Genomic DNA, 20,962 nt, shown 5'->3' on the forward strand with positions numbered 1-20,962 from the left:
CCATTCTAACTGGTGTGGGGTGATATCTCATTGTAGTTTTGATTTGCATTTCTCTAATAATTAGTGATGTTGAGCAGCTTTTCATGTGCCTCTTGGCCATCTGTATGTCTTCTCTGGAGAAATGTCTGTTTAGGTCTTCAGCCCATTTTTGGATTGGGTTGTTTGTTTCTTTAATATTGAGCTGCATGAGCCGTTTATATATTTTGGAGATTAATCCTTTGTCTGTTGATTCATTTGCAAATATTTTCTCCCATTCTGAGGGTTGTATTTTCGTCTTGTTTATGGTTTCCTTTGCTGTGCAAAAGCTCTGAAGTCTCATTAGGTCCCATTTGTTTATTTTTGTTTTTATTTTCATTACTCTAGGAGGTGGATCAAAAAAGATCCTGCTGTGATTTATGTCAAAGACTGTTCTTCCTATGTTCTCCTCTAAGAGTTTTATAGTGTCCAGTCTTACACTTAGGTCTCTAATCCATTTTTTTTTTTTTAAATAATACCCAGGTTTCTTTTTTTTTTTTTTTTATTTATTTATTTATTTATTTATTTATTTTTGGCTGTGTTGGGTCTTCATTTCTGTGCGAGGGCTTTCTCTAGTTGCGGCGAGCGGGGGCCACTCTTCATCGCAGTGCGCGGGCCTCTCACTGTCGCGGCCCCTCTTGTTGCGGGGCACAGGCTCCAGACGCGCAGGCTCAGTAGTCGTGGCTCACAGGCCCAGTTGCTCCGTGGCACGTGGGATCCTCCCAGACCAGGGCTCGAACCCGTGTCCCCTGCATTGGCAGGCAGATTCTCAACCACTGTGCCACCAGGGAAGCCCTCTAATCCATTTTGAGTTTATTTTTGTGTATGGTGTTAGGGAGTGTTCTAATTTCATTCTTTTACATGTAGCTGTCCAGTTTTCCCAGCACCACTTACTGAAGAGACTGTCTTTTCTCCATTGTATATCCTCGCCTCCTTTATCATAGAGTAGTTGACCATAGGTGCGTGGGTTTATCTCTGGGCTATTTTGTTTCATTGATCTATGTTTCTGTTTTTGTGCCAGTACCATATTGTCTTGATTACTATAGCTTTGTAGTATAGTCTGAAATCTGGGAGTCTGATTCCTCCAGCTCCGTTTTTTCCCCTCAAGACTGCTTTGGCTATTCGGGGTCTTTTGTGTCTCCATACAAATTTTAAGATTTTTTGTTTCTAGTTCTGCGAAAAATGCCATTGGTAATTTGACAGGGATTGCATTGAATCTGTAGACTGCTTTGGGTAGTATAGTCATTTTCACAATACTGAGTCTTCCAATCCAAGAACATGGTATATCTCTCCATCTGTTGGTATCATCTTTAATTTCTTTCATCAGTGTCTTACAGTTTTCTGCATACAGGTCTTTTGTCTCCCTAGGTAGGTTTATTCCTAGGTATTTTATTCTTTTTGTTGCAATGGTAAATGGGAGTGTTTCCTTACTTTCTCTTTCAGATTTTTCATCATTAGTGTATAGGAATGCAAGAGATTTCTGTGCATTAATTTTGTATCCTGCAACTTTACCAAATTCATTGATTAGCTCTAGTAGTTTTCTGGTGGTATCTTTAAGATTCTTTATGTAGAGTATCATGTCATCTGCAAACAGTGACAGTTTTACTTCTTCTTTTCCAATTTTTATTTTTTATTTCTTTTTCTTCTATGATTGCCGTGGCTAGGATTTTCAAAACTATGTTGAATAATAGAGGTGAGAGTGGACACCCTTCCCTTGTTCCTGATCTTAGAGGAAATGCTTTCAGTTTTTCACCACTGAGAATGATGTTTGCTGTGGGTTTGTCGTATATGGCCTTTATTATGTTGAGGTAGGTTCCCTCTATGCTCACTTTCTGGAGAGTTTTTAACATAAATGGGTGTTGAATTTTGTCAAGAGCTTTTTCTGCATCTATTGAGATGATCATATGGTTTTTATTCTTCAGTTTGTTAATATGGTGTATCACATTGATTGATTTATGTATATTGAAGAATCCTTGCATCCCTGGGATAAATCCCACTTGATCATGGTGTATGATCCTTTTAATGTGTTGTTGGATTCTGTTTGCTAGTATTTTGTTGAGGAGTTTTGTATCTATCTATATTCATCAGTGATATTGGTCTGTAATTTTCTTTTTTTGCAGTATCTTTGGTTTTGGTATCAGGGTAATGGTGGCCTCATAGAATGAGTTTGGGAGTGTTCCTTCCTCCACAATTTTTTGGAAGAGTTTGAGAAGGATGGCTGTTAGCTCTTCTCTAAATGTTTGACAGAATTCACCTGTGAAGCCCTCTGGTCCTGGACTTCTGTTTGTTGGAAGATTTTTAATCACAGTTTCAATTTCATTCCTTGTGATTGGTCTGTTCATATTTTCTATTTCTTCCTGGTTCAGTCTCGGAAGGTTATACCTTTCTAAGAATTTGTCCATTTCTTCCAGGTTGTCCATTTTATTGGCATAGAGTTGCTTGCAGTAATCGGTCATGATCCTTTGTATTTCTGCAGTGTCAGTTGTAACTTCTCCTTTTTCATTTCTAATTGTATTGATTTGAGTCCTCTCCCCCTTTTTCTTGATGAGTCTGGCTAATGGTTTAGCAATTTTGTTTATCTTCTCAAGGAACCAGCTTTTAGTTTTACTGATCTTTGCTATTGTTTTCTTTGTTTCTATTTCATTTATTTCTGCTCTGATCTTTATGATTTCTTTCCTTCTGCTAACTTTGGGTTTTGTTTGTTCTTCTTTCTACAGTTCCTTTAGGTGTAAAGTTAGACTGTTTGAGATTTTTCTTGTTTCTTGAGGTAGACTTGTATAGCTATAAACTTCCCTCTCAGAACTGCTTTTGCTGTATCCCATAGGTTTTGGATCGTCGTGTTTTTGTTGTAATTTGTCTCCAGGTATTTTTTGATTTCCTCTTTGATTTCTTCAGTGATCTCTTGGTTATTTAGTAACGTGTTGTTTAGCCTCCATGTGTTTGTGTTTTTTACATTTTTTTTCCCTGTAATTCATTTCTAATCTCATAGCGTTGTGGTCAGAAAAGATGCTTGATCTGACTTCGTCTTAAATTTACTGTGGCTTGATCTGTGACCCAAGATGTGGTCTATCCTGGAGAATGTTCCATGCGCACTTGAGAAGAAAGTGTAATCTGCTGTTTTTGGATGGAATGTCCTATAAATATCAATTAAATCTATCTGGTCTATTGTGTCATTTAAAGCTTGTGTTTCCTTATTTATTTTCATTTTGGATGATCCGTCCATTGGTGTAAGTGAGGTGTTAAAGTCCCCCACTATTATTGTGTTACTGTCGATTTCCTCTTTTATAGCTGTTAGCAGTTGCCTTATATATTGAGGTGCTCCTATGTTGGGTGCATATATATTTATAATTGCTATATCTCCTTAGATTGATCCCTTGATCATTATGTAGTGTCCTTCTTTGTCTCTTGTAAAATTCTTTATTTTAAAGTCTATTTTATTTGATATGAGTATTGCTACTCCAGCTTTCTTTTGATTTCCATTTGCATGGAATATCTTTTTCCATCCCCTCACTTTCAGTCTGTATGTGTCCCTAGGTCTGAAGTGGGTCTCTTGTAGACAGCATATATATTGGTCTTGTTTTTGTATCCATTCAGCAAGCCTGTGTCTTCTGGTTGGAGCATTTAATCCATTCACGTTTAAGGTAATTATTGATATGTATGTTCCAATTACCATTTTCTCAATTTTGGGGGGTTTGTTTTTGTAGGTCCTTTTCTTCTCTTGTGTTTCCCACTTAGAGAAGTTCCTTTAGCATTCGTTGTAGAGCTGGTTTGGTGGTGCTGAATTCTCTTAGCTTTTGCTTGTCTGTAAAGCTTTTGATTTCTCCATCAAATCTGAATGAGATCCTTGCTGGGTAGAGTAATCTTGGTTGTAGGTTCTTCCCTTTCATCACTTTAAGTATATCATGCCACTCCCTTCTGGCTTGTAGAGTTTCTGCTGAGAAATCAGCTGTTAACCTTATGGGAGTTCCCTTGTATGTTATTTGTCATTTTTCCCTTGCTGCTTTCAATAATTTTTCTTTGTCTTTAATTTTTGCCAATTTGATTACTATGTGTCTTGGTGTGTTTCTCCTTAGGTTTATCCTGTATGGGACTCTCTGCGCTTCCTGGACTTGGGTGGCTATTTCCTTTCCCATGTTAGGGAAGTTTTCGACTATAATCTCTTCAAATATTTTCTCGGGTCCTTTCTCTCTCTCTTCTTCTTCTGAGACCCGTATAATGCGAATGTTGTTGTGTTTAATGTTGTCCCAGAGGTCTCTTAGGCTGTCTTCATTTCTTTTCATTCTTTTTTCTTTATTCCATTCTACAGCAGTGAATTCCACCAGTCTGTCTTCCAGGTCACTTATCCGTTCTTCTGCCTCAAGTATTCTGCTATTGATTCCTTCTAGTGTAGTTTTCATTTCAGTTATCGTATTGGTCATCTCTGTTTGTTTGTTCCTTAATTCTTCTAGGTCTTTGTTAAACATTTCTTGCATCTTCTCGATCTTTGCCTCCATTCTTTTTCTGAGGTCCTGGATCATCTTCACTGTTATTCTGAATTCTTTTTGTGGAAGGTTGCCTATCTCCACTTCATTTAGTTGTTTTTCTGGGATTTTACCTTGTTCCTTCATCTGGTACATAGCCCTCTGCCTTTTCATCTTGTCTATCTTTCTGTGAGTGTGGTTTTTGTTCTACAGGCTGCAGGATTGTAGTTCTTCTTGCTTCTGCTGTCTGCCCTCTGGTGGATGAGGCTATCTAAGAGGCTTGTGCAAGTTTCCTGATGGGAGGGACTGGTGGTGGGTCGCTAGTGTGTTTTAAAATAGAAGAATTTTTATATGCAAATTTTGGAAAAGTAGAAAAATTGAAAATGACTAACAAAATTTTATACTATTCAGCCTTAGGCTGTTTCTAGGCTATCACTAAGCAGAAACTGCTGACAAACCAGAACCTTAAAAGGAAATATATACTGTACATCCATCTTTACTGTTATATTCCAGGGGTAAAAGGCTACCTCATGCAGGAAATGATATTGTTTAGAAAGATATATCCTTGGGTTCTTGCTAAAGAAAACCATACATATTTTATTTAAGGTCATAATATAACACAAATTGAAAGTTTAGAGAAACAGAAAAGAATGAATAATCAGTACATAAACTATCTGATAATTAATTATTCCAGTAAGTTGATATTTAATATGGCTTGAAACTAAAATCAGAATTTAACCTGCATATATTTGGGTAACCTGCATACATTGACTAAGAAGAGAAAATTAAAGCAGTACATCCCAGATGTAATTCTGGTCAAGAATTCTCTTGGCAACTTTTATCTTTTTATTTATATGGAAGATTTTAAACTATGGACATCCCGCTCCCCCGACCCTGTCTTCTTGATGTGGCTACCTTCCATTCATCCCTGAAAGCCCAGCTCAAATATTTCTTCCACTGTGAAGCCTACCTCAAATTCCCAGGTCAAATTAATGATTCTCTCCTCCATGCCTACCTAGTCTTTTGGGCATCTGGCCAGTATTACACATACTATATTACTACGAGTTATTTACCTGTCTAAATCACTCACAGAACTATAAGCTCCCAAAGGGCAGAAACGGTGTCTTATATTCTTTGTATCTCTGCTATCTGGAGCACCATCAGGACCTGGGCAGGAGTTTACCCATATTTTGCAGAAATGAATGCCCAATATAGTTATCAAAAGCTGTTGGCATGAGGCACAAAAGTAAAATGAAGAAGTGGTAACTGAGAGAAGAATATGGATTAAAAAGCATCTTTGAGGGAGGATTTCCACTTCTGCCCATGAAAGATTATCTGCTGTTATGCCCGACAGTCATAAACAGCTAGAAAACCAGACAAAATATATGAAACACTCTTTTCAGATATTGTATAACAGGCAGTGCAGGACTTTAAGCCCCACAAGAAGGAAAAACAAGTTAGTTCTATCATTTCCCCAGCTTACTGCTAAAAGGCAGGTCTCAGGATGCAGACCAGGGAGGCCCAGTGGCCTCGGAGTTGAAGACAGAGCGGAGTTTGCAGAGACTAAGGTGTCTAGAACTTACACGACAGAGGATGGGAGGGAAGGGCGTTCCACAAGCACACTCTGGAAATCACACAGGGCACTCTTGAACCCCTGCATGCTAACTTGTGAATTTATGAGCCGAAATTCCACAGGGCTGGAGAAAGAACCAGGAAAGCAGTAAGCCAAACAATTTCTGAAACTCACGTAGGGCTAAGAGGAGTTCATGTTCCCACCAGCCAGAGTGGAAAGACCTCATAATATATGGGGCAATGGGTAGCGTCCTCAGAAGGGTATTGCCTTAGTAGGGAGGTTTAATTAAACCAGACTTAAAGCTGCTCTGGATGAGCCCTAACCAAACTCAAAAGCAAGCCTAGAACTGATTACAAGTAACTTAACCTTATGCCAGAACCAAGTCCAATCTCCTTTAAAGGAATCAAACAAAATCCAGCACCCAAAAACATAAAATATACAATGTTTGGCATACAGTAAAAATCTTCCAGGCATGAAAAAAGCAGGAAAATGTGACTTGAGGAAGCTCATTCAATTAAAAAAAACAGATCCAGAAATGATGGACTAGCAGACAACAGTTAAAAGAGTTATTATAAATATACTATATATGTTCAAAAAGTAGAGGAGAACATAAGCATGATAAAGCAAAGAAATGACTTTTTTTTTAAAAAGAGGGGAAGGGATATCTAAAGCTGAAAAACACAGTTATTTGAAATTAAAAATACAAGGGTGGGGGGAAGAGATAGCTAGAGAGTTTCGCACTGACATGTACACACTGCTATATTTTAAGTGGATAACCAACAAGGACCTACCGTATAACACAGGGAACTCTGCTCAATATTATGTAACAACCTAAATGGGAAAAGAATTTGAAAAACAATAGATAACATGTATATGTATAACTGAATCACTTTGCTGTACACCTGAGACTATCACAACATTGTTAATCAACTATACTCCAATATAAAATAAGAAGTTTAAAAAAAATGCATTGGATGGGATTAATGGCAGCATAGACATGACAGAAAAAAAAGACCACTCAACCTGGAAACACAGCATTAAAAATTACCCAAAGTAGGACAGAAAGGAAAAAGACAGAAAGGAAAAAAAATCCAAAAGGTGCATCAATGACCTGTGAGAAAACACCAGGTGCTCAAACATAGAAATTGGGAAGGGAGGGGGCAGAAAAATACTGAAAGAAATAATGGCCAAAGTATTTGATAATAACTATAACCCTATAGATCAAAGGACATATGGTGCACATTAGTGTGAACTCATCCTTTTCAATATATATAGGTTAAACATAAAAATAAATACCAGTGCAAATGTGTGAGTTTGTATATATAAATATACACATATATATATTTCCTTGCTAAACACACCAAGAGGGTCTGGGAGTGGTTTCTAAACACCACCCGCCACTAAAAGAACTGGGGCTCCTGGAGAAATGCTTGATTCTAGGGCTGAGGCCAGGGAAGAACAAGGTAAGTCTGGAACATTATATTGTGCCATAAAATAAAAATATTTTCAAAGGATAATGAGAATACGTCAAAAGGACACAGGAAGCTAAACTGATGGTATTCCAACTAGCCAAATTTGGAGCATTTTGCAATTAAAAATAAATAGTCGCTCCTTGGTGTCCATGAGGGGAATGATTCCAGGACCCCCGTGGATACCGAAGTCCCTGGATGCTCAAGTCCTTTATATAAAATGTATTTGCATATAACCTACACACATCCTCCCTTATACTTTAAATCATCTCTAGATTACTTATAATATCTAATACAATGCAAATACTATGTAAATTGATGTAAATGATATGTAAGTAGTTGCTGGTGCTCAGCAAATTCACATTTTGTTTTTTGGAAATTTCCGGAATGTTTTTCCTATTTTCAATCCGCCCTTGGGTGAATCTGTGGATGCAGAACCCACCAATACGGAGGGCCAAATGTAATGACTTTAACAGATCACAACTCATTGAATAAAATAGGAAGTCACTGTTCCACACTGACTTAAAACAAATAAATGAATAAAAACTGGGGATAAGAGAAAGGTCTTCCTTACAGTAAAATGCAAACTAATAAATGTAGAAGGAATGATAAAGTTAGAAAAATCACTGTTTGGCAACCATCACTGTATAATTAATTCAAGCAAGAAATATCAATGGATATTATGACTGGTGAAAGAAAGTGTGTTGAAAAACAAGATTACATAAAGTCTCACAATATCTCCTCAAAAACATAGTAGTTACCAAAAAAAAAAAGAAAAAACTTTATAACAAAACTTGGCAAAACTGACATTTTTATATAAATAAAAACAAAGAATTTGTTTCCGGCTGACCTGCACTACGAGAAATGCTACAAGAATTTCTTCAGGCTAAGAATAAATGACATCAAATGGAAACGTGAATCCATAGGAAGGGATTAAGAATTCCAGAAATGATCAACATGGGTGTAAATATTCTACATATAGTTTTTTCTTCCCTTAATTTCTTTAGAAGATATATGATTCTTTACTAAAAGACAAAGACACACCTCCTCTGAGATTTCATGGAAAGAAACAAGAACGGATGCAGGCACAGAGATTTGCTGGAGTGCGGAACAAAGTGAGGCTGCTCTCGCAAACGTTCTCCATTGGTTTCGAGTGACCATTCTCCTAGTGCATCCCACTCTTCTGAGTAAGACTCACACTTTGCCAGTTAACAGCCACGTTTAAAAGGTTAACTGAAGCGCTATTACACATACAAATAAACCTACAAGGTAATCAGGAATGAATTATCAACTTTTCAAAGATGGTATCCGGGGGAAAATACACTCTGAGGATCAACCCTGGGTCTGGAGGTCACCGCTCCGTGGTTCAGAGAAGACTGTGGCTCTGATTAAGACCCACCCCCTCATTCCCTCCTTTGTCACTCCACTTTCCAATGCAGAGGTAAGGCCTGACAGCTGGCACAGGCAGATGTCTGATAAATGCCAGGACCTTCTTCGTTTATATTATTTGTCTGGCTGATAGGTGGGTTGGTGAGAAAGATGTGAATAAACTGGTCATTTGAAATCCAGCTCCCTCATGTTCTTCACATCAACCTTTTCCATCGATTCATTCTTTCCCTGCTTCAACCTCCAGCGCTAATTCTCAACGTTCCATGTGATTTGAGAGCTTTCACTGCCGTTTTGTGAGATTTTGCTCCACCAAGGAAAGCTCCAGGCTCTTTTTCATTGTCAGAATCTCCTTCACATGCATCATGTTTTTTTTTAAGCTAAATTGATAATTTATTAATAGCTACTATACATTTGTATACATTTCCTCCTGGTGTGTACGTTCATCACAAAAACCAAATTACTGTATATAATAAAAGCTGCCCGTTAATCACAGAATCAGAAGTTTTGCTATTGCTTGAAAGGTAGTCCCATGACGTTGTTGTTTTATCCTTTATATCTTCAGAGACATATACCTAGAATATAATCAGTATTGGTCATTGGAAGCCTTGAGGCATCTTCCTCCAGCAGTGCTGGAAAAACACTGATAACATTTTTGGTACTAAGTGCTTCCTTTTCAATATCTCTAAATAGGCAATAGGATTTTTTTCTTATCACAGTTCTTTTAACAATTGCCATATTATAATTATCTAGACATCAGTTTATATAATATTAGTTACAATTTCAGTTAAGATTTTGGAAGCAAGAGGCATATTTACAAATCCTTTCCCAGGATGAAGTACTCCAATCTGTCAGTCAGTCATTAATTCAAGAAACAGTCTATAGTGGACATTTGTGATTTCTCCCGCAGTAGCAATTCCTGCCTAATAGTCCTCAGTTTCCATGCTAGGAGCCATATGGTTCCAGAAAACCTTACTATACTTTAGTGGTGAAGCATGTGAGCTAGACTAAGCCAATCAGGTAGCCTGTCACCTAGGCATATGACCATGTGACCCACGCCTGACTAACTAATGAGAATCTCTTTTGCTATAGAGTGTGCATTATATGGATAAAAGACCTGGAACTCCTGTAGCCATTTTGCTTTCATGTAGAAAACTAGTCAAAGGATGGAACCAATACATGAAGGTTGACAGAGTGAAAAGACAGAGAAGATTACAGAAAAGTAAAATGAGACCCTGACATTATAAACCTCTGGATCAAACAGCACCTAAACCTGAACTACCTGTGGGATTACAGCTGCTTCACAGCCGTGCAACTGTGCAGTCCCACAGGGTCCCGTTCTCAAAAGGGGTCCCCCACATTTGGTTCAATGCTCTTGTGCTGCCTTCTGAAATTCTTAATAATTTTATCTTAGGACCTGTGTGTCTAAATGAAGTCCTATGGAACAATGGAGCGGGTCTATAAGCAAAGAAAATATACGTGGCAGTAACTAGCACATGTGGGGCAGTCCAGGAGTCTTGGGACTCTGAGAGTAAAACCCAGTCAGGACCTGGATACAGATCTGCAGAAGCAGCAGCCAGGGCGGCAGAGGCTGTGACCCAGCAGAGAGGAGGGGCTGCTGGTGGGGGCAGTGCATGGGGACCGGCTTGCCTGTCCCTGCACCCATCCCACTGGCATCTGCACAAACGTTACCTCTGGGAACTGTCAGAACTGTCAACAGCAAACTACAAGTAAATCAAAGAATATACTTGGACATATGCATCACATTCTTAACAACCAAGCACAGAACTCCCAACAGAGCTGCTTAGTATCACTGAGGCTTTTACACTGTATATGTTTGATCTCCCTTGTTGGTAACAAAGACAGTCCCCTCCTTAGGCAGCAAGACGATCTTTTTTTTTTTTAATTATTTTATTTATTTATTTATTTTTGGCTGTGTTGGGTCTTTGTTGCTGCACGCGGGCTTTTTCTAGTTGCAGCGAGCCAGGGCTACTCTTCATTGCAGTGCGCGGGCTTCTCATCGCGGTGGCTTCTCTTGTTGCGGAGCACAGGCTCTAGGCGTGTGGGCTTCAGCAGTTGTGGCACGCGGGCTCAGTAGTTGTGGCTCATGGGCTCTAGAGCGCAGGCTCAGTAGTTGTGGCACAGGGGCTTAGTTGCTCCTCACCATGTGGGATCTTCCCGGACCAGGGCTTGAACCTGTGTCACCTGCATTGGCAGGAGGATTCTTAACCACTGCGCCACCAGGGAAGTCTGACAGTCTTACGTCTTGTTGTATCCAGGGTCAGTAACAAAAATGATCCGTCAGTTGCGAAGAAAGTCATATATGTACGCGCCACCATGTCCTCTCACGCGTGCACATATATTCATTGCCAGGAGTGAATAGAATAATTATTTTATAACTTTTATATATAAAACATCAATATTGCATTTCACTTGTGAGTATTTCATTTCTATAGAATGACATAAGATAGTGGGATTAATTAAAAAATACGAATGGTTGAATTTTAAGTAAGAAATCCATAGGGTTTGTTTAACCTCTGGGAATCTAATTTGCATCAAATCTACATTTTGCTTTTGTGCTCTGTCGTGGCCATTTATTGCTACCTTCTAATTTTTTAATTTCTCATTTTCTCTTAAGTGTGTTACATTTCAAAGTAAGTTGGTACTTCAGAGACTGCTATGAAAAAAAAGAAATTCTTTTGGCTTAAAATAAAAGAGGAACTTTACTAATGTAATGTTATTTGGCATGCGTATGGAGCATAAATTATACCCTGGGATAGTTACCCAAAAGGGTTAAGACCAAAGAAAGAATCTGCTTGCTTATTAAAAATGCACACATTACCTCAGTCATAGGAATAGCACCAAACTCGCCCAGCCACTGCCTCTGCAGATCACCCACCAGCATTAGCATTACATCATATGACATTATGGAACAATTGTGAACTCTGTGTAGTACTTGAATGTATTGTTTTGAAAGAATACACTGTCATTAACTGGAATAAAAGCTTTCTGAAATCAAACCTGAGGGGTAGCCCTCACTGTGTGGCCCTTTTACTACTTTGAGAAACAGCCTCATTCTGAAAGCAGTAAAGGGGGAAAGAGATTAGAGTATAAAGGCAACAGAGATGAGTGATCCCTGCCCAGGCCAGCAAGCAGATGCAGGGCTTTACATTACCAGGCAGAACAATGTCAAAGCAGGAGGCTCTGTAACAAACGCGGCACCTGAAAATCCAAACCAGCTCACGCCCATCACCCTATTTCCCATTACAGCCTCGTGATTTTTACTATGGGCTTCGCTAGAATTGGAAACTGAGTCTTTCTTTTTTAAATCAAAGTATAATTGACTTACAATACTATATTCGTTTCAGGTGTACAACATAGCGATTCGATATTTTTATACATCACGAAAAGATCACCATGATAAATCTAGTTACCAGCTGTCACCATAGAAAGTTATTACAATATTACCGATTATATTCCTGATGCTGTACCTTACATCCCTATGACTTACCTATTTTAAAACTGCAAGTTTATACCGCTTACTCTCCCTCACCTATTTCCCTCATCTGCAACTCCTCTCTCCTCTGGCAACCACCAGTTTGTTCTCTGTATCTATAAGTCTGAAACTGAGTCTTATTCTATGTACAAAATAGTTAAAACTCGATGTCCTGATGTCATCTTGAGACGGGATATCACTTATAGCCATGTGACTCTAGGCAATTAATTGAAGCTCTCTGAGCCTCAATGTTTTAATGTAGAAAATGGAAAGAATAATAGGTATGCAGAGCACGGGAGGTGAGGATTAGCTACTATTACTATCATGATGATACTTATCACTTCCACCCAGTTGTCCCCTTTGCCTACCTTTTCTAACCACTGTCCAAGATGTTTCTTCTTCACAAGTGAAACACGAGCATCAACTTAAATGCTCACTGGCTTATTTTGTTCCCTGCAGTCTGGCCACTGCCCCTTGTTACCATTTCTATTTTCACATCACTCTCCTCAGGTGATTTCTCTACCCTCCTTAGCCAAATCCTAGGACTCCTCTTAACTACACGCTGCTTCTCGCGAGCTTTCCTCTCTCCTGCACCTACTCTCAACATACTCAACAACCAAGGTTCAAAGAGGTGAAAAACAAAGTCAAGGCAACACAGCCAGTTGGTAGCCAAGTCACAATTAAAATCCAGGTAGTAGAACCCTTGTAAACTGTTGGTGGGAGTATAAATTGGTGCAGCCATTGTGAAAAACAATATGGAGGTTCCTTAAAAAACTAAAAATAGTACTACCATATGATCCAGCAATTCCACTCCTGTGCATACATGCAGAAAAAACAAAAACACTAATTCGAAAGGATACATGTACCCCAATGTTCACAGTAGCACTATTTACAATAGCCAAGATATGGATGCAACCCAAGTGCCCATCAACAGATTACTGGATTAAGATGTGGTAATATATATACAATGGAATATTACTCAGCCTTAGAAAAGAATGAAATACTGCCATCTGCAGCAATGTGGATGGACCTGGAGAATATTATGCTTAGTGATATAAGTCAGACAGAGAAAAAAGACAAACACTATATGATATCATGTATATGCAGAATCTAAAAAATAATACAAATGAAGGTATATGCAAAAGAGAAACAGAGTCACAGATATAGAAAACAAATCTGAGGTTACCAGAGGGGAGAGAAAAGGGGTAGAAACAAATCAGAGGTATGGGAGTAACAGATACAAACTACTAAATATATCAATAAAATAGATAAGCAACAAGAATATGCTGCATAGCACAGGGAATTAAACCCATTACCTCGGAATAACCTACAATGGAATATAATCTGCAAAATACTGAATCACTATGCTGTACACCTGAAACTACACAATATTGTAAATCAAATATGCTTCAATAAAAAATAAATAAATAAAATCCAGGTAGCAATGCAAGCAAGTCCAGCTGTGTCGCATTAACTGCACCACACTAATAATTCACTCTTGGGGTTCCCAGTGATGATTTTAAATCTGAGGTTAGCTTCCCTTAACACCAAACCTTCTCCCAGATGTTTCCCCTACTTACTCAACTTATCATAAAATATGAATTATTTCAAATGCTTAAAGAAGAAACATTAATTCCAGAAAATTATTAAATACATCTCAAAGTTCTGGGGTTGTTTTTTTAGTTTTTAGTTTTTGTTTGTTTTTAGCATTTCCCAGAAGTGGGGACAAAACTAGATCTCACAGGCCTCACCCAGGACTAGACGACTTTGGGAGGAGAGAGGACATAGTTAACAGGAAGTGGAGGCACGAACATTGTGACTGTGAGCAATACATGCAACTCCAGAAGGGATGGAGGACAGAACACAAGTGTCCGCCCCTAAGTTTCTAAAGATAAAGGTGTGTGTTTTAAATCTGACTGCACAAGGATATATGAAAATGGAAATTTCACTAATGTTGGCTTCTTTGGAGAATCACATTATTCCTCAAAATAACAGAAACTAATGAGAAGATGGGTAACGGGATGTAATGTGTTGTTTTGCATAAGAATCAGAAGAGTTTACCAGTGTCTAACACTGAGGCCTCCGGGGGAAGATTGAAAGCTTGTATTTCCTCATCTGTAAAGCAGATGAAGTACTGGGAAGAATGAGAAGTATATGGGTCATCTATAAAGCACCATTTGGTTTTATTTCTGTTTTTTAAGTACAGTGTGGAATAGTTTAACTAGTACAGGATTTGACATCAGTGATAAAGGTTCAAGTTCAACCTCTAGCTGCCAGCTGTCTAATCTGGCACAAATCATTCAAACGTATTTAATGATGTAAGAACTAAAGGGATATTGTATATGTGTGTGTAGGGGAGGGAACCTTTTAATACAAATAGCTCTATAAATGTAAGATGTTTCATATTATATTGTACCAGGTTAAGTAAACCAGGGTAGGTCAACTAAATCATTTACATTTCCTAATCTTTTGTGGTGAGAGGGAGACAGTGATTCTTACAGCAGAAAGCCCATTCAGTTAATAGAAAATCATTGCCACTACTTAATAAAGATATGAAAATAATAAAATAAAGTAATGCATGTATTAATAACAAGTTAATAAAAATGTAAAATAAAATTATCAAATGAATAATAAAATTCATATTAAAAGGTAACTACCTCAATATATGCTAATCATATATTAAGAGGGATGACGGTTTGTACACATTCTCTCCTTTCAGACACGAACTCTCTGTCAAACAAAACAGTTGCCAGGATTAATTATGAGTGTATCAGTGATCATGGAGATTTTCTCTCTGGAGCTGAACTAGTCAACCCATAGTCCAGATCACAAATAAGAATGAAAATCTTTCTGTGGAAATAAGACAGGTAAGCCAACTTCATCATCATTCATTCATTCATTTACTCAGTCCCTACTTTACACCAGGCTCTATTCCAAGTGCTGAGGATTCAACAGTAAACAAAACATGGAAAGTTCCTACCATCATGGAGCGTTACATTCCAGCAGGGAAATACAGACAGTAAACAAATAAGTAAACTATGCAGTAAGTCAAGGGTGATTATGTACTCCAGAGAAAAACAGGCAGGGAAAAGGGCTGCAATTCTAAATACAGCAGTCAAGGAAGGCTTCACCAAGAAAATGCCATTTAAGCAAAGACCTGAAGGAGATGCATAAGGCACAGAGATATCAGGGGAGAATGGTGGGGTTATGCACACCTTTCCAGCAAGTCCAGATAAGATAAAATGCAATCCCTGGAAATAATTTCTATCCTCATAAATGTATTGAGGCTTGCCTTGGGTTCTAGTATGTGGTCTATCCTAGAGAATGTTCTGTGTGCACTTGAAAAGAATGTGTATTCTGTTTTTTTAGATGTAGTGTCCTGTATGTATCAATTAAGTCCTACTGTTCTATTGTGTCATTTAGGATCTCTGTTGCCTTAATGATTTTCTGTCTGGAAGATCTGCCTATAGATGTCAGTGGGATGCTACTACAGTCAATGTCTTGTAATAACGTCTAATGGAAAAGAATCTGAAAAAGAATATATGTGTGTGTGTGTGTATACACACACATATATATATATAAAAAACCGAATCACTTTGCTGTACACCTGAAACTAACACAATATTGTAAATCAACTATAGTTCAATAAATTTTTTTTAAGAAATGCAAGCCCTTACCTTTCAAAAGTGGCTGGAAGGTTGGAATCTCTTGCAACTTGATGACATCGGGATCATTGCTGACATTCCGTGAGGCCTGGGAGCCCTGAGCTACAACCACAATATCATCCATCTTGGCTCTATGCTTAGCTGGAGAAGGGGCCACTGAAAATAAAGTTACACCGCTCAGGAATTGCACGTTATTTAGCGACCTCCGTCTCACCAAAGCTGTTTTCACTATAGTCATTAAAAAGGATATTTTTTTTACACAAAAGATGCTAACCGCAGTTATCCTGCAGTGGGGGCTGGGTAGGGGAGATGAATTACAGAGGACCTCTATTTCCCATGGTATTCAGAAAAAACCTTCAAACTTTATAGGACCATATACCATCTATGAGACTGCTTTTGTAGTTAAAAGTTTATTATTCAAAACACAAAATAATAACCAGATTGTTTTTAATTTTTACTTCTTTGATCCTCCTGACATTCGTTTGTCCCTATTTCCCAATGAGGAAATAAGCATACAAAATTTAGCTGTGACTTGCCCAGAGTCACCAGCGCTAGAAACAAAGTTAAGAAGGAAATTGGAGGTAAACGGACTGTTGGTGTACATGGCCCATCCCAGTGACGCTGGGGTTGCAAAGCTGTGTAGCCACCCTATCACAGCAAGCCCAGCATGACGAATAGATCCTAGTCACAGGAATAAAATCCTGGTTCTTAACCCTAGATGATGGCACCAGCCCCCTCACCCTTAGAGTCACAGGGCAGAAAGAACCGGCAGGTCCACTGTAGGCTGAGGCAAAATAAAGAAACTTGAAGGACTGCTAAAGAGGCAGGTCAATTTCAGGTACCTAGGAGAATATAATCCATTTAGAGGGAAGTGATTCAAACTATCAAGGACTCCCCAGACCAAGACATCCTCTGCTCCCAAACATCTTCTGGTTGGGGCAAGAGTGAATCTTTATTGTTTTACACTCTAGAAGGTAGTATTTGCAGGCCCATCATAATCAGGTCTCAAAGGTTGATCCAGGTATGCCATAGAACTGCCCTGCCTCCTGGAGGCTAACATCTCTTAAGGCTTGGCATTCACTCTTTTACAATCTCAGCTACTTTCATTGCTCTTCGAGAAGTCTCTCTTTGCCTCTTTTGGTAATTTACCTAATGTTTTACAAATCCCAAGCCAGAAATCTTTCCTAGTACAAATTCAGTGATTCCTCCTTCCCCAGATTCCAGAGGAAAACAGAGTTTACTAGATTCTAGCTAGTCTCGACTACTTGTCTGTAAAATGGGGCTACTGTGAGGATTAAACATGAACACATGTGAAGCACTTAGCACAGGGAACCAGGTAAATTCTAACCTATGCTATTCGGTAGTATTGGTTAGTATGCTCTAGTGCTGGTTAGAGCCCATGCTGTTGGTTAGTAGGTGAGCAAGCCTATTAAAAAGATGGCACGCTTCTCACAAAATATGCTTCTGGCCTGACACAGAGGCAAGAAGGTAAGGGGTAACAATTATTACTGCATTTGTTGTAACAGATACTACATTCTGGGTCTTTCAAAGAAATAAGAATGAATGTAGCAGTAGATGCTGCTCACCGTTAAAAGCTGTCTCAATCTAGCCCCCAGAATGGTAGACTGAACTAGCCTTGAAGGTTACATTTCAGTGTGGAATACCAATAGACCTGCTAGCTTCTACATTTCTGAACCACATATCCTACCAAGATCACAGCGGTCCATGACCAGGGCTCTTTTAAGGACCCAGATATAAGCCAATTTGGATTAGCAACTCCAGAGCTTATCTGGGACAGTCCTAGTGGTCCTAGAGTTTGGTGGGTAACAACAAAAAAAGGAGCAAATGATCCTCAATTAAGCATCAGCTGTTTTATTTGAGGGCTCACTATACTACAGGAACAATAATCCTCCCATTCCTACATCAAACTCGGAGAGAAATCTAAACAACATGGGCGGGGGAAGAATAGGGAAAAACACCAGATCTTGCCTTCCTGGCCAACTTCTATATTAGAGAGGGAGCCGAGACACCTTCCGATGGCAAGATGCAGTTTCTGGACTCGCTCTCACCCAAGGGTTCACAGCGACTGTTCACCTGCCACACATCCCTTCTGAAAAAGAATCTCCAGAACCCATTTTTAAGAAGGAATCTGTTCTTTCAGGTTCTATGACCCATCCACCGCGCGACCCAAATCTCACTGTCAGTCAGGAATACTAAAGCCAAATATTAATTAGGTCCTCCTTCAAAGAGTAGGCTGCAGCTGAGAGGAACAGCTGTTCTGAAAACAAATAATGGGCTCGGGCGCCCACGCTGGCTTAGCCTGCAATCACAGGTACCGGCTTCCATCAGGGGAATCAAGGCTAGGGCAGATGGTAATTTTTTCTTTTTTTCTTTTTTAAGAAAAAAGCATGGTGAGGGCTTTCTGTGCGTTCCGTCCGCCGGTCCCAGGCCCCAGCAGGCTGGAAGGCAGCCCGCCCCGCAAGCAAACAGGGCTGGCTGGAGAAGGGTGGAGATCAGGGCACCGACCTGAGGAGTTCAGATCGTTGGGTCGGCTCTCGGCCTCGGAGCTCTGCTCACTGCCCATGGTGCTGGCAGCGGAGGAACGGCGGAACGGGCGGCGACCGCTCGGGCGGCGGGGCGACAGGGAAGGGGCCGGGGACCGGGATGCGGAGGCTACACAGGCTGCGCTGTGGGGATGGCGCGCCCAGCCCAGGCGGGGGCGCGGACGGCGGGGGACCGGGGAGGCCCTATCCGGGGAAGGACGTGCAAGGAGGTGCGGCGGAGCTACACACCGCTCGTCTGCCTTATTTAGGGAAACCCAAGGCAAGGAGGCGGGGAAACGCCGGGCACCCGCCGCGCCAGCGGCCGGCGGGCGGCATCGCTTTCACTCACTCGCTCGGGCGCCGCACGCTCGTTCCTTCTCGGACGCGGATTGGCGGCGCCGGCAGCGCGCAGCCGTCAGTTCCGTGTTAGAAGGCCCACCCCCACGCCACCGCCCCGGGCCCGAGGGAGGGCGGGGAAACTCACGCTGGCGACTCCGGGGGCGCAGCCTTAAAGGGCCCGATCACCTCAAAGCCAGAACCGCCCCAAAGGGTTACCCGTTTCCTGTTGTAATGTTGCGCGTCACCTTTAAGTATCATCCACACCCGAGGCACTTTATCCCCATCGTTAGAACTTTATTAATAGGCTTTTGGGGAGTTTGTTTTTGTGTGTGTTTTTTTTGGTATTTATTTTTGGGTTTTTTTAATTGACATATAATTGACATAATATTGTATGAGTTTCAGGTGTACAACATAATGATACGATATTTGTAATATATTGCAAAAAATTTAACCTTGTTTTACAGATGGGGAAAGAGAGGTGCTAGATAGATTTAGAATTGGAATCCACAGCTGCCTGGATGCCAAGCTCCTGTTTCAGTTCCCAAAGCTGGAAGTTTGGCAGTGGAAGACCGTACAAAAAATACTAGATGGTGAAAGAAGGAGCTGGAAATGAGTAGAAAATGCTGATTCATGTGTTAGGGCGTTTGTGCATCTTCAAAGGAAAGTGGATGCCCCAAGTCTAGTCACTTTCTGGCCACCTTGACAATTATCCACGAGGCATTCTGAAACGAGCAAAGGCAAGAAAGAAGTACTACAGGTAACGCAATACAGAAACTTCCAACTTTGGCAGGTCAAGAACTTACACCTAGCAATGCATTCCCACCAAGGAGTTGGGTGGCTCTGGGGTTCTCAGAACCTTGCAACTCATTTTATATTGTTTGTTTCACGAAATTTCCAGCAAATGCCCTGAGAGTGTCAAATTGATGAAATGATTTTCAAGTCCCTTCCACTCTACCATATCACAGACATTTCTCCTGTTTTCACTCATTTGATTTTCCCAACAACCCTGACGCCCATAAACAGGTAACTTCCTCATGGTTAGGTAAGTGGTGAAACTAGGATTTAGGACTCTCTGGTTGCAAATCTCATGCCCTTTCCTCTGCTCACCATTACAATACAGTCGTCCCTGGGTATCCGCAGTCCCTGGGTATCCATGGGGGATTGGTTCCAGGACCTCCAGCAGATACCAAAATCCATGGATCCTCAAATCCCTTACAGTTGGCCCCTCCAATTTCAAAGGGTAGGAACACTTGGGTATGGAGGGCCCACTGTACCTTGAGAAACGTGCAAATGAATGTAAATTCAGTATTTTGTGGGAATGTGAAGATAGAACTAAAAACTGCCTGAGAGATCAAAAGAGTCTCCTAAAAGACTATAGTCTTGAAGTTTACATAAACCACCAGGCTGATGGGACTGGGAAGGCCTTACTAAGCAATGTGCCCATTCCCTCTTGGGGCTCTCTCTCAAGACATTCCCTCTTTGGGGATGGGTGAAAGAAGAAGTAAGAGTGGGGAGAGTAAGTCATATTCTGACTCTTGTTCCCTCTCTTCCACACCAAAGTATATTTATCTTGTGTTCCATACCCTAATCTGTACTGATGTGATGGTGGTTTTTATGCTTCCCTTAGGATAAACGTTTCATTCTAAAAGAAATATTTTGTCCATCAACTGATGAATAGATAAATATATCATCCCATTCTCTACTGGCCAGCAAGGTCTCTGCTGAGAAATCTGCTGACAACTCTATGTATGAGAGATTTTTTTTCTCTTGATGCTTTTAAAATTCACTCTTTGTTTCTGATTTTAGACAATTTTATAATTTGTCTTGGAAAAGAACGTTTTGGATTGAGATTTTGGGGTGAGCTATTAGCTTCATGAAGTTGTATGTCCAAGTCTCTCCCCAGGTTTGGAAAGTTCTCAGCTATAATTTCTTTAAATAAGCTTTTTACCCTATCTCCTGCTCTCCTCCTTCTGAGACTCCAGTGATACGTACATCGTCTCTCTTGTGGTGTCCTAT

General features: G+C 40.1%; 1 protein-coding gene across 2 annotated transcripts in view; it reads right to left on the bottom strand.

Annotated features, from left to right (window-relative positions):
- BORCS5 (BLOC-1 related complex subunit 5) overlaps positions 1-19,104 on the bottom strand; it is a 97,672-nt gene extending 78,568 nt beyond the window's left edge. Inside the window, exons 1-2 of one of the 2 annotated variants that reach the window (XM_082420387.1) lie at positions 18,957-19,104; positions 16,077-16,220 (exon numbers count right to left, since the gene is read on the bottom strand). In XM_082420387.1, the coding sequence (XP_082276513.1) occupies positions 16,077-16,220; position 18,957 (145 nt within the window). In that variant the 5' untranslated portion in view covers positions 18,958-19,104. The other variant, XM_082420386.1, reaches the window with a different exon arrangement.
- Between the last annotated feature and the right edge of the window lie 1,858 nt (positions 19,105-20,962).

This window comes from Balaenoptera physalus, assembly GCF_965194825.1.
Source record: "Balaenoptera physalus genome assembly, chromosome: 13".
In the NCBI taxonomy this organism is placed as follows: Eukaryota; Metazoa; Chordata; class Mammalia; order Artiodactyla; family Balaenopteridae; genus Balaenoptera; species Balaenoptera physalus.